This window comes from Chaetura pelagica, unplaced genomic scaffold (assembly GCF_000747805.2).
Source record: "Chaetura pelagica isolate M959 unplaced genomic scaffold, ChaPel_1.0 scaffold317, whole genome shotgun sequence".
NCBI lineage: Eukaryota > Metazoa > Chordata > Aves > Apodiformes > Apodidae > Chaetura > Chaetura pelagica.
Window position 1 is genome coordinate 967,188 of NW_009953864.1, and position 18,588 is coordinate 985,775.

Here is an 18,588-nt window from a genome sequence, read left to right on the forward strand (position 1 = left end):
GAAAGAACATTTTTAATCATAGGTTTGAGGAGGAAAAATATCAGATATTCCATGCTACTTTTGCAGTCACAAATAAAAGTGGAAGGATGCTACAAAAATATTCTGATTAAATAAACAGCAGCAGTTTTTAAATTTTGAAATTAGCAAACAATACTTACATATTCCTCAAAGCCCAGGCCAACAATGGAGAAGTGACCAATGTGGTATGGACAAAATGCTGCATAACGGAAGCAGAAAGAAGGGGAAAAAAAGACATGAAAACTGCTAAATGGAGGGTTATTTGCAGGATGTCTATAACATGGTAATCATTTTACTTCTAATCAATTTTGTGCTAACAACTACAAAACATACTTTCTCTGCAAATATTTGTAAATGCTATATTTCTATAATATTACAAACACTGAAAAATGGATCAGAATTTACTAAAAACTACGAACAACAAGAAACTACACAGAATAACAGGACAGTATTTTCTTTCTTGCTGTGTGAAAGGGAACTCAGGTTTCTCAGTCTTGCGTACTATGGTGGTATCAGTCTCAGAAAACTTTGGTACACACAAACCTGTTCCACATATCTCTTCTTTCCCACGCACTAAAAGACTAAAGTAGCAATTCTACTTTGTGGTCAGATAGAACTTGCATTAGTACAGTTATAGTTTTAGTGTTTTAATTTTTAAGAACACTGTAAAAAAAATGCAAGTCCTGCAGAAATTTGCAAAGGAGAGAGAAGATGAAGGAGATAAAGATGATGCTCCAGTGAATGGATGAGGAGAAACTGAGAAGTCTTTTAGTTTGAAGTAATGTAATAAGAACTGTCATCATTCCTAAGAACTCACTCTAGCCAATTCTGAGGTCTCAGGAAGAATGAATTAAAAAACACTGCACTTTCCCCATTTTTGGGCATCTGTGTATTTGCAACAGGATAAAGTAGTTGTTTTAGCTCACCCTGTAGTCTTCTAACCAAGCTACAAAAGACTACAGAATTCAACATCACTTTCCTACAGGAGAAAATGGAGTCATTAGTAAGTAAAAGGGGTGCAGTAACTGCAAGCTTTTATTTTCACCAGACTAAACATACCCCCAAATGAAAAGCCTGATGATTTTCTCTCGCCTCCTGGAATTTCTCATTCACCTCTGTATGACCAATATGTGAAAAAAACCCAAAACAAGATTTAGCAGGGTTTTTTTTTTATTCTTGTAATCAGTGATCATAAATTTTAAATTTTTATCTGTTTCAGAGAAATCAGCAGTTACTAGAAATAAATAGCAAAATTGTAAGAGATAAAAGGAGGACTTAAGCTCTTCCTGCCCAGTAAGAACAAGAGAAAGAAAAGTGAGATAAAAAAAAAATCACATGAAACTTTTGTTAACATCAGACTCCTGACTTATATTTTGACAGTGTTTTAGGAAATTACTGTGCACAGCTTATATATATATATTTAAAATAACTTTCTTTAAAAAAGATTTTTTTAACAGATTCCTTTTAACAAAAAACATGGAGTACAAACTCCTCTGCAATTACCAAAGCGAGCTAAAATACGAATTACATCTAACTTTGTTAATTTGTGCAAGAGAGTATAATACGGTATTTTCTGGATCAGTAATTAAGGTTCAAAATGCTTTCATTATGTTTTATCTTCTGGAAAGTACTTCCTTGGACATTTGAACTCACCAGGACTGTAATTATGAACTACTAGCAATTTGGCAGCTGTAAATTAGGCAATATTACTTAGTGAGAAAGATACTAAAAATAGGCTTGAGAGGCCCAAATTAAATTCCCAGATCTCCTGCTGGTCTTTGTTAAAGCACACATAGAGCTACTGAAAACACAGCTATCTGAAAACCTTATTAATTATTCTTATTACTAAATTATTATGATAATTATATAATTATAATTTATTATTAAAGGGTTTAGAAATTCTATAGCTATTATCCACTTTTAAAAAAGCCTATATTTTATAGCAACAAAAAACCATAATTAACTTGTGACAGCTGCAGATTAAAATAGACTACTATCAGAAAGAAATAATTCAAGTATATTCCAATGCCTATTAGAGAAGTTTTAGTTTTTGTGGATTAAATATGTATGATATTTCTTTTTATTTTCTTTTGGTGTGATGATTTGTTTCAGTAAGTATATACTCAAATAATTGTTTTGTGAGCTTTACTTTGCCAGTTAAAATTTCTTATCCACAGTATGACTTCAGTTTTTAAAGCTCAAACTTTTGCCAAGAAAGATTGCTCAAAAAAACCCAAAATAGCAATCCCTTTCTAAACTGATCATTCAGAACATGTGAATTTTTGTGTCTGGTATCTCCTTCAAGTGTATGAAATGTTCTGTCTTGTCACTACAATGCTGCTGCTTCCGCACATAGTTGTGTCAAATTAAGAACACTAATGAGCTTGAGCACCATAATCCAAAAGCTCCTGCTAGCAGCAAGCAGGCAAAATTGAAGCACAGGGAAGAGCTGGTATTATTCCATTTCACTCAAGAGTTGTAAGGTAGCAACCTCCCCCCCCAAAACAAAACAAAAACAACAACCCAATCTGAATCACCATCTAATACTTGTCAGGAAGGTTTTTAAAAAATAAGTTCTAAATTTGCTACTTTGTTTTCTGCATATTATACATATTATAAGCAGTAAATATAAAATAAGAATGCTAGAAACTTTTGAGGGGGAGTTTACTGCTATTCACAAGGCCAGCATTTTACTACCTCTTTCTTTTAGGGTTCAAATGATTGGGAAATATACATCTAAGGCTTGGGGATAATTTTTTTTTTTTTTAGGATTTTTTAAAGCTGTGACAAGTTTATGTCAAAAAAATTTCCTAGCACTAACTATACATGAAATCAGAACAAGAAAATATTCCTGTCTTGTACTAGAAATAGAGTCTTGCAAACATTTAAAGTTGCAGTTCAGCTTCAGCATCTACAGGAAGGAGAAAGGAAAATAAAGTAAAATACACTGCTGATGAGAATTTCCTGTTTCCTAAAATCTGTCAGTCTAAATTGTGTGAACAAAGTTTTGTAGCAATTATAGTATATTTGACAACTTTACACAGTCTGTTACATTCTTGCAAGCACCCCCCTCACAATTTTGAGCTCCAAAAATGTATTGATGAAAAAAGAGATTGAAGTCTATCTAGTGAAAACCGTAATAAGAAAAAAAAATACCCTATCCATTCCTAAAAGTACTGACTTTGCTCATAAATTAATTCCATGATGTTCCTCCTTTAATTTAGCAGCATTCCAAACAAATATTACTTTCTGTGCTTTGGTTAACATCATTAAACTTTTGGTAGATTTCCTATTTTAAGCCTATTTACTAAAAAGAATTAAAATGACAAAACTAGAAGCAATAAAGACTTATTATTCATACTCCCAGGTCATTTGTAGTTCCATTTTTGATGTCACTACTTTCTTTATTCTGAGAGAAGAGCCTTAAAATTAACCTGCATTATCACTTCACACGTAAGAGCAAATTATACTTACCAAACACAAGTATGAACAATGTATTTAAAGATACCACCCAAAAGACGTGTTCCTGCAAGGAGTAGGGGGGAAGGAGGGAGGAAGGTGACAAAGAAACAGTACATAAATATCAGTCATTTAAATACGTGATTCTACTTTTGTATCTATAGTCTTCTTCTTTCAACTGGCTATTATTACCAGAATTTGCACACCAAATAAAGTCACACCAAAAATTCCCTAGTGGTGTTCTGTTGGTATTAGGGCCAATTAGGGAAGGCTGAATGAGGACACTATCTCAACCATAAAAGAAAGAGCAAAACTAGCAAAGGCTAGAACAGGTATGTATTTTCAGTGTATGTATTTTTGAAGGGTCTAACTTTGATTTACAGTGGAGTATGTGATTCAAAGTAACCTATATATTTTAAGAAATTACACTTCTATGCCACACATGCTACTCTGTGAAACTCCTAAAAGACAGTTTTGCCTGAACATGACATCATGTGGAAGCCTCTTTAAAGAATAATATCATATAAAAATGGGGACTTCAAATAGAACTATGTAATTTTTAAAGATACAGTTTGCTTTCAAACAAAAACAAAACACTTTCTATAGAAATTATTGAAATTTCACTTACTAAAAAAACTAGAGATCCATCAAGTCCAAGCATCTGTGAAGATAAGAAAATGAGTTTTGATTACTCATTAGAAAAACAAAACAACATGTATCTAAAATAAGCCTCACTCACACCAACTTTTACTGTCCGATATGGTCAAATGCTTTTTTTAATTGCTCAACCAACGTGATCTGGACTTAAATTTTTAAATACAGGGGTAGAACCTAGGCTCTTGTTCAACACGGTAAACTCAGTTGATCAAAGGCAGTGATATAAATGTGGAATAGCTTAACATACATGTATTTGTATAGAGCAAAATAAACATGTAATGAATTAACATATAGGCTATTTCTCTCCAAGACTTAAGATTCTGACAACGATTCTGTACTTATAAACTATTTCAGTGATTCAACTGCTATTTAAAAACCATGTTTAAACAACTCAATATTAAAACACAAGCGCAATTTTTACTGGCCTTCTAATTGCAAAGTATCACTTTATGTTTCACTGACAAAAGCCAAAGGTTAATATTTTACCTTTGATGTTTAAAAACAACTAGCAACAGTAACATGTTGCAACATTGTTATTAAGTTTAGAACACAATTGGTTAACAGCTAAGGAAGACAGGAAACAAATCCTCCATTGATCTGCACAGCTGCTACACGAAGCGTCCACAGAAGAGCCATAAATAAAGCATCTATTAAAAAAAAAAATAAAATTCCCCCCCCACTTCAAGGGTTTCTCACTATTTCAATCCAGACACTCCTATTTCATAATTAGGACTGTAAGGTATCAGTGACAAGCCTCTTTTGTATCAGAATTTGCATTAAGTTTCAAGATATTAAAGTTGCATGTATTTTACAACATAAACCAAGATGCAAACATTTTTGAAAATTCATAAAGTTTGCATTCTATTTTCACAGGATGAAACAGCAGAAGAGCCTACCCCACTTTTGATACTAAATGCCAACTAGATACCTATCACCTATGCACACACAGAGGATTAGAAATGGTTGTGAGAGTCTGCAAAAACCGAGTTCTATATTCCTGGAGAGGAGTCAAAACGTTTTCAACTAGAGTACCTCAACACTTCCAAGTATACAAATTTGGTTCAGAAATATAACACTTTCCTCTTGAGATATGTGGCCATATGGTTCAGAAACCTGAATTTACATATGCCCTTTTTCACTAAGTATCTTTCAAAACAAACCAAGAAGCTTTCACTAGATACAAAACAAGTTTCAAGAGTTGCCTCTGGTGATGTAAACTGTATTTCTACTACACTGCAATCACGGCAACAACTGATCACAGCCTAGGAATACAGTAACTAGCTTTCCAACTGTCTATGGGCACGAGTGACACTGGTAGATCACATGAAGCTTACGTATCTAGCTTCAGGTAGATCTTGCTGGATATGACAAACTTTGAACTCAAATGTTGGCTCCTTGTAAACCAGCTACAAAAAAACTTGGTGCCGAGTCTCTAGACTGCTCTATGACTACAGCATAAATACATTTCATGCTCTTATTATGGAATTTGTTATCCATAAGGAAAGGTACATTAAAATGCTCCATTTTTTAAGAAATACATTTGCTTTCTGCAAATATGTAAATAAAGTAAATTAAGCCAAATCTCCAGTTCTCTCTTTTCATTTCATGCTTTCATTAATACAAAAACTAGGCATTAAACTACAAATAAAGCAATACCTATGTGCTCCTGATCAGGCCTAGCAGCCTCAATGCAAGCTGTGATTAATCTCTAAACCTGAACAAGTTGAAGACTTCAGAACATGTATGCTAAAAAATGTTTTAAGCTGCTACTGTATTTAAAAACAAAGAAAGGCCTTTTAATAGTTAACAATTAACATGATAGCAATTTGGTTTTGATGCAATGACTTTTTAGGTCACTGGAGCCTCATATTGATAGATTTGGATCCATCTAGTGTGAAAACTCTCTCAAATGGATTTTAACGCAGTAATACTACAAATTATTTCATGCATGAGTCTGAATTATCCAAGAAAGTTATTCTTACTCACTCGCTCCCAAGTAAGCTCTTCTGCGGCTCGATCCCACTCCAAAGCATTCCAGTTCATGTCATCTGAGGAGACAATGGCCATTTTTACAGCTGTTAAGACTTATCCAAAACAAGATGTAATGACTCCATGCTATGTTTTTAATTAACAAAAAGACTTAAGAGCATAACATTCAACTCATAACTGCTGAAAGCTTTTCAGCAAACAAATGCTTCAGTGCTCAGAAGAAATCCATAGCATTTGGAAAAACAAGATAACTTAAGTTGAAGTGGGAATTCACACAGTGGGAATTCTTTGAATTATGACAGTTCTATTTACAATGTTTTTACTTATATTTAAAAAGAACTAGAACGCTAATGTTTTGAGTCACCTGTTACCTTGTGCTCCATTGTTTGCATCTGCTGCATCTTCTACTACAGCATCTTCTTCATCTTCATTATCCTCCTCCTCCTCATCTACTTGCTCTTCTTGAATTTCAGGGTTCTCGCCTACAACTACATTCTCAGCAGCTGGGTTAGCAGGTTGATCAAGAACAGCGTTTTCAACACCTCCATTTACAACAGCCTGAGCCTGCAGAAATAGGATTTAGTATTCCGTTAAATTGATCAACCTCTCTCTGTACTTTTATCCTGTATATAGAAAAAAGTATTAAGAAACATTAAAAATGTGTTTTTTTCAGATAAGCATGAATTTTGGGACCACTAAACCTTTTAAAAGAGGAAGGGAACCATTCAGATTTCTTCACAGAATAGTTGAGGTTGGAAAGGGCTTCTAGAGATAGTCCAGTCAATCCACCTACTCAAAGCAGGGTCAGCTAAAACAGGTTGCTCAGTGCTGTTTCCAGTTGGCTTTTGAGTAACTCCAGAGATAAAGACTTCATAACCTCTCTGAGTGACCTGTTCCAGTAGCTGACCATACAGTTAAAAAAAGACATACCCACATCTGTTTTGTTTGGTTTTTTTATCTAAATGAAATTTCCTATATTTAAATTTGAGCCTACTGCCTGTTGTCCTGTTGCTCAATACTATTAGGAAGACTCTGGTTCTGTCTTTTTTACTTCCTCCCATCAGGCTTTTATACACATTGGTAAGGTTCATCCTTATCCACGTCATCTCCATGTCCAGTTCTCTCAGCCTCTCACAGTTTATCAGATGCTCCAGCATTCTCATAATTTTTATTGGCTCTCTAATGCACTCTTTCTAAATTTATCTACCCATTTACTAAATTACCACACATTTCCTAAATTTATCATGAAATACTAAGTCTTACCTCATTTTGTTGACCGACACCATTGAGTGGCTGTTGCTGATTTTGTTCCAACCACTGTGGTGCTCCTCCATGAACAATCTGTTCACGTAACCAAACAAGGCTGATAAATGCACACAGAGTGCATGTTACCACAAAACAACCCTGCAAACAGTCAGCCAGTAAGTTCTCCCTGTTAAAAACAGAAAAAACCCCAACCATTACTGACAAATTTTGCTAATAAGACTAAACTTAGTCATTGTTAATGATCACAAACAGATTTTCCTTGTCCAAATCAACAAATAAAAAAAAGTTGACTTTATTTAAGTCTAGGTGAAAAAATTTATACAATTTTTATTTAATTAAAAAAACTATTCAAAAGTTTATTTCAGGAAGGTTGTACATACCTGAGTACAAACGTTTTTAAGTGCCAAAATAAACACTTATTTGAAAAAGGTGTTATTTCCCTCTGGTTTGGTTTGTGACATTTATACTCTAAACAAATATTCCTACAAAACAGGTTCTGATGCAACATGAAGAAGAGCTTCAAGAGTAATTCAGGAAAAACAATCTTCAAGAATAGCCAAGGAAACACAACAGTCACTAAGTAAATGATTCGCTACAGTAAAAGGTCTGTTTAAATGACTAAATGCATAACATCCAGCCTACTGAAACATTTTATCTGCTGAGCTACCCTAACCAAAATAATAGAGCTGCAGGGTTTGCCTTCAACTGCTCTCCAGGTAGTCTTTTACCCCAAATACTAGCTTTGTACTTTAAAAATCCTTATCTATCAAGTCATACGTAACTGCAAAACAGCAGCAAAAAAAAAGTTCAGCTGGCAAACTGAAGTTTGGTTGTATGGTTTCATGCCATACAAGAGTTACTTAAATTAGCTTAAGCAACCTTCATCTCTTATTCCAGTTAGGCCCTCCTAGTTTCCACCCTTGCACTACTACACCCTGACCACAGTGAATTAGCTCAGGATACTAATACACTACAATACGCTCTGTAAAATCAGAAAGCAGCACGCCATGGCACCCTGCCACCCCCAAAGCAGTATCAGTCTGGCTCTCCACGCAGCTGCATAAACACCTGTGCCTGCAGAGCACAGTGAGTACCATGGGGACCAGAAGTCCAAAATGAAAAGTGGACACAAGATGCTAATGACATTGACTCTGTCAAAGAAATACATGTCAAAGCACAACTTCACATGCCATTAAAATCTGACACATCCTTGAGTCCTTTATTTTCTCCCTAGACTGTAAAAGACATGAGAAGAGATGCTCTATGTTGAGTTGTTTCAGATTCTTTCCAGGAAAAAATTAAAATAAAATCTAGGCTTACTGTGAGTTAACAGGAGGAATACTGAATGGAAATTATTTTTTTTTAAATTATTAAGTATAATTTCACAGTGTAAGTTTTCTTAATATCAAATATAAATATTCATTAACCTGGGCTCATTTTGTAAAGTCAGTTTTTTCATCTTCAAAGATCCTAAATATGAGAACTTCAAAGTGAAATTATTTCTATTGTGGACCGTACATTCTGTTGTACAAAGGGTAATGGGCAGGTCTTTGCATAAGACCACAGAATGTTAGGGGTTGGAAGGGACCTCTGGAGATCGAGTCCAACCCCCCTGCCAGAGTAGGACCAAATCTATAGCAGGTCACTCAGAAAGGCATCCAGACAGGTCTTGAAAGTCTCCAAAGAAGGAGGCTCCACAACCTCTCTGGGGAACCTCTTCCAGTGGTCTGTAACCCTTACAGTATAAAAGTTCTTCCTCATGTTGAAATGGAACTTCCTGTGCTCTAGTTTGCATCCAGTGCACCTCATCCTATCATGGCGCACAGCTGAAGAGAGATTGGCCCCACCCTTCATATATTTATATACATTACTAAGATCCCCCTTCAGTCTTCTCTAAACTCTCTCAAGTAAGTCTCTGTCCCTCTTGAACTGGGGAGCCCAGAACTGGGCAGAGCAGAGGGTGAGAACCTCCCTCAACCTGCTGGACACACTTTTACTTAATGCACCCTTCTAAATGCACTTAATGCATCTTAAGATGATGGAGGATACCAAACATAGCTGGAAGAAAGGGACATGAGCAACCATTTTCACAGTAATCTGACTAGGAAAGTTGTTTGTAACAAACTGTTTAAATACTTACGTTGAGAGAATATCTAGTGGCAGTGTCAGTAGTGAGCTCACAGAGCCAGTAAACAAGCACTTGTAGATACGACCTACATGAAGAAACAGAAGTGTGGTATAAATTAAATTTTGGTTATAGCCTCACTTGGAAACAACAATAGGTACCCTCTTTTTACCTGGTGTCTTAACTACATTTAGGGCAAGGAAAAAAATCTCAACTTCCAGGGAACTAACAGAACTCAAGACCATATACAACCATATGGAACAAAGCTGTATTTATTTTAACTGAACATTCTTGATAAAGTATATCTTTGGAGTATAAGATTAATCTAGACCTGTCTCCATCACTGGTCACACCAATGAACACTTAAGAAAGAACATGGAAACAGGTTAAAGATACTGCCTCAGCACATTCTCATATGCTTCTGCAAAGCCACTCAGTTCCTGTGCCACCACATCTGAGTGCTAATTAATCCTTGATGGTTTTTTTTTATCCATCAATAAGTTAAATCATATTTTGAACCTGTATCAACTTCTGGTATTACTATATCTTGTAGCAAGGAGTCTCACCATTTCATTATCTGTTTTAAATAATTGTTTTATGGATTAATAGTTAATAGTAGTTAATGTTAGCTTTTTACAATGATTTTTCAGTCACAATCTTAAAAGTAGGTTATCAGTGTATATACTCTACTTCAGAAAATGAGGTTCAGCTCCATAGGATGACACAGATACTCTGAAAAGCATGAGGGAAGAATTAAAACACCCATACTCAGAAATGCAATTCTTAATATTCTCATTCCACTCTTTAGGCAGGCATAGATACTCAAAGAAATACTGGCACTCTATAGTTTCTGTGACCTAGAATAAATAGCTCATTTATTATCTCTTCATTAATGTGTCTGGAACTTATAGAAAGTTTGTATTTCTACATCCCTCATGAATAATCCATCAAAAATGCCTAAGAGATCTATTGTTTATGCTCACTTTTTACCTATAACATAATATAGCACTTGGAGAAAGTTAACACGTACAGCCCCAGTGCAATCCAACCCTCCTTCTGAAATTGAGCAGAAAATAATACAACATTCAAAGGTCTAGAGTAAGTTAGAATACAAAAGACACAATGACTATAGCTGTTCTAATGAAAATGTTCAGTCTCATTGTAGTACTATTACTAAACTACTAAAATGTATACGACTTACACATTTTATATTGAAGTCACTGAATCAAATTTACTAAGATGATACTGATCCTCTGCTGCCAGTGAGTTTCAATAGTTTCCCTTGCTCACGATCTAGCTACATGGTGAGGAAACTGCAAAGGGGCAGATGCCACTAGGAACTCTGCCAGGCTGAACGGGTCAAAGAACACAAGCCTTATAACTTCCAATTTCCGAAACACACTGGTAGGAAACCAGTGGAACAAAACTCATTGCAAGACTTTATGGAATAGGAAGGGGATTTTATTACACAAAATAGCTAAGCAAACTGATATCTATGCAACACCTTTTTCCTCAAAGGTTTCACTTGTTCACTCTCATATAAGCACTAAGACGTATATGCCTAAGTGGTCTGGATACATATCCTATCTTCCTTCTCTGTATAATTCCAGTGTTGTTCATCTTCTTGACACTTCAGCTTTAGTCTGCTTTCCCTCTTGATTTGAATGCATCTTCATGCACAGTATTCTTTGGCAAACAGCAAATACTCCTTTTAGCCCTTCTTCTGCTGGTTCTTTTGGTGCTCACATACACAATTCCATTCATACTTACTCAAGTCAACGTAAGTAGTTCTGTTACACACCTCTACAATTTTAACCACTACATCATTACATTAAACATATATACAACTATTTTCTCAACTATTTATTTTTAAAAAGTTGCATCTTAATCACTCCAGGAAAATATTCATATGCCATATCAGAATGTGAGTGGCGATTTCTAAAATTTGACATAAAGAAGGTACTTCAGATAAGCCAACTTTCACTTTGGCATTTCCTACTGCCTTAGTGTACACACATTCACCTTACTTAGTGTGTATACCTCTTTCCTACTCCATGAACTGCACCTTGGGTAATTCATTCTAGAAACCGTGCAGCAAAATACTACTATCACAGAGAATAAAACCACTCTGGATTAATATGGCCCAATTAATCCTACTTCTCTGAACAGATAGAACAGATTGTATAGCTGGCTTTTTTCATCCACTAATGTAAAAATGCTTTGTGCTAATAGAATAGCAACAGTATATTGGAACATGCCTGGATCAGGCTGCCTGTATGCACAGAGAGACCAATTCCTTTTACTTAGCCATATAAGATGGGTAACATAATAAATAAGTGACTACAAAAAAATAATGTAGAATTTATCCCACAATGGGATAACTGCATGACTAGCATGTTAATCTGGAAGGAAGGTTTGTTCAATTACACATTTCCTTTGGTATGTTTGATAAGTTCTTCTACACTGCACCTTTTTCTTCCAGATACAACATAATGAGATAATACTTCCTTGTGAAGCCAGCCACACAGTTACATGAGCCATATGATGGAACTTTAACCTAAGATGACAAAACCTGCACAAAATCACATCCAAAAGATAGATCCTAACACATTTCAAAAGCAAATGGATTTTTAAAGGCTTGTTATGCATGGCTTTATCAAGTTGGATATCTTCCCATGCAAATACGTTACCCTTCACAGTATGTTAATTCTTAGAGGAATCCATAAACATGTATATATATGTACAATGTTAGAGACAGAAATTACATAAAAAAACTGCAGTCACTCACAAATAAAAATAATAATTAATTTATATTAGCTTAGGAAATGAATATTAAAAAACAAAAATTAAATCTGTAAAAAAGTAAGTCTTCAAAACTAAACTGTAGATGGTGATTTCTGGTAACATTTCACTATTACTGAAGAGTCAGCATCAGGTTTTCAGACAGTTAAGAAGTGTAACTACCTTGACTAATCTGTTAAATATGATTTTGCTGTCCTTCAGAAGTTTCAGTAAGACAAGTGTATAACATTTACATTTTGAACAATGGTAGAAAACCAAGTTTTATCTAACAACCCAAGGAACAAATTTGAAATATTTTTTAGTTCTAATGCAGAGCAGTTTACAAATCTTCTTTACTCCATGCCCAGAAAAGCTCTCTTCCTTGCACAGGAAAAACAGGCTGCAGGAACAGGGCCACTCTTTTATAGCTGATGCCAGTATTGCACTATTGTCAAATTAAGCCAGTGCCAGCTACATATAAAAACACAGAACATTGAGAAACTGTTTAAGGAGATGCATTCACTGGCTCTGTGCTCTTTTGTTCAAGGCATATATTACTGTTTGTAAAGATGGACTTCCAATCATTTCCTTGACTGAACACTATGTCCCCTTTGCCCTTTTTAATCTTCTCTGTATTTTTAGCTTGTTCATACATCAATAATTCTCATCACTTGTATTTGAAAAGTGAATTTCAAACTAGATACTAGTAATTTAAATGTGCCCTCTCTTTTTCTGTTAATTCCTTTACTCACAAGCCTTTGAGATTTTTTAAGAGTTTTACTAATCAATTTATGTATGATCATAAAGGAATTTAATTTCTCATACTACAAAATAAAATTCCACTTTCATTTAGACATAGTTAGTAAACCAGGAAAATTCTTTCATCCTAATACTAATAAATAGTATAAAATAAAACCTGCCATGTAGATTTTTAAATAGATCAGTGAAAAGAAGCATTTTATTGGAACAAGCAGTTTAAAATCCCTTTTACGCATTTTCTCCTACCCCTTAATACCTTTCTGCATTGCACTACTGGCTTAAGAGTCAAAGAGCTAGAACTTATGAGTGAAAATAAGTCAAATAATGCCTTTGAATTGATCTTTAAAAAAAAAAAGCCAAACAAAAACCCAATAATGGTCCCACAAAGCTTTGTTGCAGAAAGTGGCATATTTTCCTGTGAATAAGTATTATAGTACAAAAAAATTAATACTTACATGCAGTAAGAGGTACTACTCCCAACCATGCAAAGGCCACAAGTGTATAATGAAACCAGTATCGTATTGCTGTGCCGATACTTGTAACCAGTCCAGCAAAGATGTCTTGGATTGGAAGCCGTGAAGGCATATCTGGGGAATAAACTGTGTAGAAAAGGCCCTTAATGTAACAGTTCTTTCGATAAAGAAACACTTATGTTAAGAGTCCTGCCAACTACAAAATGTTGGCATTTGGCAAAAGCTTACTAAAATAAGCATATTTTGTAGATTCCCAAGAGAACACTCACTAAGCAAATAACAAAAAACACTTCACATGACACATTTGTTACATTGTTGCTTTGTATACTGTGTGGAATGGGAAAAGGAGTAAGCTCCATGCTGTTTTGTGACTTAGAGGATTTTTCTTAATATTTTATTTATTAACTGTGAACTCTGATTATCTCAAAATAAGCTCAAGCCTACAAGCAGATTATAAATTCAGCATCCCTCCCACTCAGCACTACCTCAAAGATAGCTCTCTCTGTTATTTATAAACCCAGTTCAAGGAAAGACCATAAGGAACAAAAGCAATTCACAATTTTGCATACTGTCGATTTGTTTGTGTTAGATAATTTAGATTCCACTTGCTATCCAACAGCACACAAAAAAGTGAAATGAAAACACCACACAGGCAAGAAAACTGAAGGGAACTGATGAATTATCTACAGACATTGAAATATACACAAAGCAATTTTTACTTTGAACACATTTTCCGTTTAATACCATACAAGATTTCTTTGACTAAGGTCAGTCCTATTACAGAACAGAACACAAAACTCTCAGCCTGTATAGACATTTTCACAGTAGTACATTTTCTTAACTTTTAAAATTCAACACCTATATATTACATGAAGTCATCCTACTCAAAAGCCAAGAAAAACAGTGACAGGGCTTCGTCCTCTACAAACAATTTAAAAACATCTATCACTACCAATTTCATTACATTTAGCTGGCTTCTATAGACTTGGATGGATGCTGAAAAGTGATAAAGCACACTATCAATAACACATATGAATAAAGAAGATAAACTATAGTTTGGAGTTGCACAAAGACATTGCTGCCTAGATGTTTAGCAGTTATGTTTGAAGCGCTGAGCTTGAAGTTATACTTTCAACTACATAAGGAAACTCGACTTTTATAGGAACTACTTGTGAGAAGTTTCACTTCCCTCTCATGAATAATCCTTCAATTTAAAAGGCTGAGAAATACTGCTTCATGAAATGCACCAGCATCCCCCTTTTCCTTTAATGATCATCCTTGCTACCTTTACTTACGTTCCTAATCTCCCTAATCTCAGAAAAGAAGCCTATACAGGAGAAAAAAAAACTTCCCCTTTTCGAGGATATTTCCCTCAGTTTCTGTACTATAAAGAGAACTCAAGAGCATAGAAAAGCGCTATCAAGGAGCAGAAGTAGCCAAAGAATGTGGAGAGTCCTGTGCATTTCAACAACATATGGATTATATTTGACACTAAGTAACCACAAAACAGTAACCAAAAGACAAATACAATCTGGTTTTAAATTTCAAAGGTTCTTAGTTGTCAGGTATCTGGCAAGGAACTGGATTTTTTTTGTTTTTTATAAAGGACTAATAATTTAACATACTCATATAGTAGCTGTGAGTGTAGAAATATATCTTTGAGAACACAGAAGAGTAAATTGAAAGCAGGACACAAACATACCTTGACACTGTCTCGCAATTTACAGTTTTGTTATTAGAGAAAGAGATTTAACATACAACTTGGCAGTACCACAGAAAATGCCCACTGAAGGCTTACTAACACCCTCTCAACTCAAAGGCAACAAAAATTCTGGAAAACTGAGGACACAAGCGGACCTTTGTTGAGGGTGCTAAAAGAATACCTACCCAGAGTGTATTTGTTACGCATTTATGATATGACTCAGACAAAGCTGTACCCAGCAGGTACTCTGAGGCTTATTTTTTTAATTTTCAAGAAGTTTATTCTAATCAACACTTTGGAACTGCAACACAGGCTACAAGGAAAACATTAACTTAGCATTAATTATTTAATTGTTAGGGGGAAGCTAGGAGAGTTTAAAGTTTTTTTAAAAAAGCATCTTTCAGGAATTACTGAATACACACAGAGGACTAAAAAAATATGTTCAGTAAAGTTGAAGTGGTTATTAATTTTAGCACCTCTACACACTCACTTTTCTAAAGGTTTTACAATTACAACTCAATTGAGTATTCAAATAAATGCAGAGTGTAGCTACTACTCAGAGAAGACAAGCTTCATCAAGCTACATGTAACAATTTGGTGAGTTTTTATGATTTCAGGAGCTGAGACAGGATAAAGGCAGGGGGAAGACTGCAATTTTTCCTCTGTTTCACTAAACCTCAAAATATATAAAGCTTCTACCACTATAAGCTTTATACCATAATGATAAAGTAAAGCCCTTCTATATCCTAAAACATTTGGGTGGGTGAAATGCAAAAATTCCTAGCATGACAGGAACCCCTGGTGTGCAAGCACACTGAGCACTGAAGCTTGCTGCCAGTGATCTTCATAGCTAATCCCCCTGCTTGTCTCTGTCACCTACTGCCATTTTTCTCTCCACATTCCACATCCTTTAATCCACTCTCCACTACCACTGCAAGACCTAAGACTTTGACCCCTGCCACCGCAGTATACATCCTCTCCATTCCCTTATGCACACTTGTCCTCCTCATCCTTCCTCCACCCCTTAATTTCCATCCCAGCAATCTTTTCTAACTCAGTTTGAGAAAGCAATTTCCTGCATTATTTACCACAGTTCCTTCAAATAAAAATCTCTCTACTGGAGGCCAACTACAGTAATTATTCTTTCCTATTACAGCATCAAATTCAAACAGACTTTGGCTGAGCATAAGCTAGCCTTCATAGCTTTAGTTCAACTTCTTTGAGCTGGCAAGGCTATGAGAAAACTACTGTAAAGGCTTTTTGATACCAGTGCAGTGAAACTGCTTTTTTACTTGTGAATACTACATTTGGGTGGGTTTTTTTTGTTTGGCTGATTGCTCTCTGGGAGCAGATGCCCTCCCCATAAGCCTAACTTTTTCAGGAACACAAATACTAATTTTGCTTCTCCAAAGCATACAGCTGAGGACAAAAATACAGTATTACACTGACACACACAATTAAAGAAAAACATAAGGCTGTCTTAGAATTTTTCCTCCTCGAAAAAATGAGGAAGTGAGAAGGTAATAATTGTTAGTAGTTTTCAGGGAAACAGTTTGTCAGTACATTTCAGCTGACCAACAGGTGTATACCCAGTGTGGAAGCAAAACATGTTCAATTAAGTGAAACAATCATTTAGCGTACTTCACAGCACCTCCACACTTAAAAAAGCCCTTTTATCCATACATTTTCTATTTACTATTACACTTGCAAGCCATGAACATGCCACCCCAATCATCCTTGTGTGGTGATCATTAAGTAAGACCATATAACTCTTAAGTAAAAAACAGTGTGATTTATAGTTCATGGATTAAAGTACTAGTCTGGTAAAACAGTGATTGTAAATTATTCCTTAGATTCAATTAGGTGACCTTCATTAGACCCTTCCGACCCAAACCACTGTATGTTTCTATATTTTACACTCTTGAGATATACACAATTTTACTCCAAATTGCTATGGTAATAATAGAAAAATGCTACCCCTTCTCATGAAAGCCATGGGTCTAACAAAACACATGAACTGACACTCATACCTATCTCAACAGGATGCTTACTCTGTCACCCTGGAGCTGGCAGCAGACATGTTGAATTCTGTGCCAACATGCAGTGGTTTGTTTCAGAAGTTCATGTATTTACAAACTAGACTTTCTAGAAATGCTGAAGCTATGGACTACAGTATTAAAGTCTGTCAAAAGGAACAGGTTAAAAACTAGCCCATTATATCCTTCAATAAAACCTTAATTACTTTGAATGTCAAGCCAAACAAAACTGGGTCAGTCATTTCAGTATAATTACATCGTTTCTTACAGATCATTTAGTACAAAACTAAAGATCCAAAAGTTTGGAACTTAATAAATGGTTATTACAAAACCCACACAACTACTACATTATGGTTTTTGCACTGGTTACTTTAAAATATGAATATATAATTTAATCTTTTACAATCAGGTCAGTGGTACTAATTTTTACTTGCCCTAAAGTCTCTGAAACATATGCTACCCACATCCAGAAGGTTTTAAGATGATAAAAAAGTACCAAGGCTTATGGATCAATAAAAAAAAACAAAACACCCACAACCTTAAGTCTTTAATGTGGACAATCTCAGTGTGTTATAGGATAGCTTAGGAGGTCAATGAATTAAAATGATTCACAGGAACAAATAGCTCCTGATCCAATAAACTTTCATATTAAGTTAAACATGTACAAAGGTGGGAAACAACAAGAAAAAGAAAGAACAGTAACAAACTAGGATTACAACAATACAGAGATCATCAAGTCTAACACCCCTGCAAAAGCAGGGCCACCACAGAATCTAGGGCAGGTCACACAGAAACATACCCAAAAGGGTCTTGAAAGTCTCCAGAGAAGGAGACTCCACAACCTCTCTGGACAGCTTCTTCCAGTAAAATAGCTTCTCCCCATGTTGAGGTGGAACTTCCTGTGCTCTAGTTTGCATCCATTGCACCTCATCCTAACACAAGGCACAACTGAAAAGAGATTGGCCCTTCCTTCTTGACACCCACCTGTCAGATATTTATATACATTAATAAGATCCTCTCTCAGTCTTCTCTAGACTAAACAGCCTCAGGTCTCTCAGCCTTTCCTCATAAGGCAGGTGTTCCAGTCCCTTAATCACTCTTGTAGCTCACCATTGGACTCTCTCAAGTAAATCCCTGTCCCACTTGAACTGGGGAGCCCAGAACTGGACACTATACTCTAGGTGGGATCTCAGTAGGGCAGAGTAGAGGGGGAGGAGAACCTCCCTCAACCTACTGAACACACTCCTCTTAATGCACTCCAGGATACCATTGGCTTTCTTGGCCACAATGGCATATTGCTGTCCCATGGATAACTTCCTGTTC

General features: G+C 35.5%; 1 protein-coding gene across 1 annotated transcript in view; it reads right to left on the reverse strand.

The window, feature by feature from the left end:
- Positions 1-18,588, reverse strand: part of MARCH6 (membrane-associated ring finger (C3HC4) 6, E3 ubiquitin protein ligase) — a 45,941-nt gene that overhangs the window by 22,711 nt on the left and 4,642 nt on the right. Inside the window, exons 3-10 of the mRNA XM_010001355.1 lie at positions 13,510-13,653; positions 9,530-9,602; positions 7,387-7,555; positions 6,495-6,687; positions 6,121-6,182; positions 4,106-4,138; positions 3,493-3,544; positions 159-217 (exon numbers count right to left, since the gene is read on the reverse strand). Of these exons, the coding sequence (XP_009999657.1) occupies positions 159-217; positions 3,493-3,544; positions 4,106-4,138; positions 6,121-6,182; positions 6,495-6,687; positions 7,387-7,555; positions 9,530-9,602; positions 13,510-13,639 (771 nt within the window). The 5' untranslated portion in view covers positions 13,640-13,653. The remainder of the gene's footprint in view (positions 1-158; positions 218-3,492; positions 3,545-4,105; positions 4,139-6,120; positions 6,183-6,494; positions 6,688-7,386; positions 7,556-9,529; positions 9,603-13,509; positions 13,654-18,588) is intronic.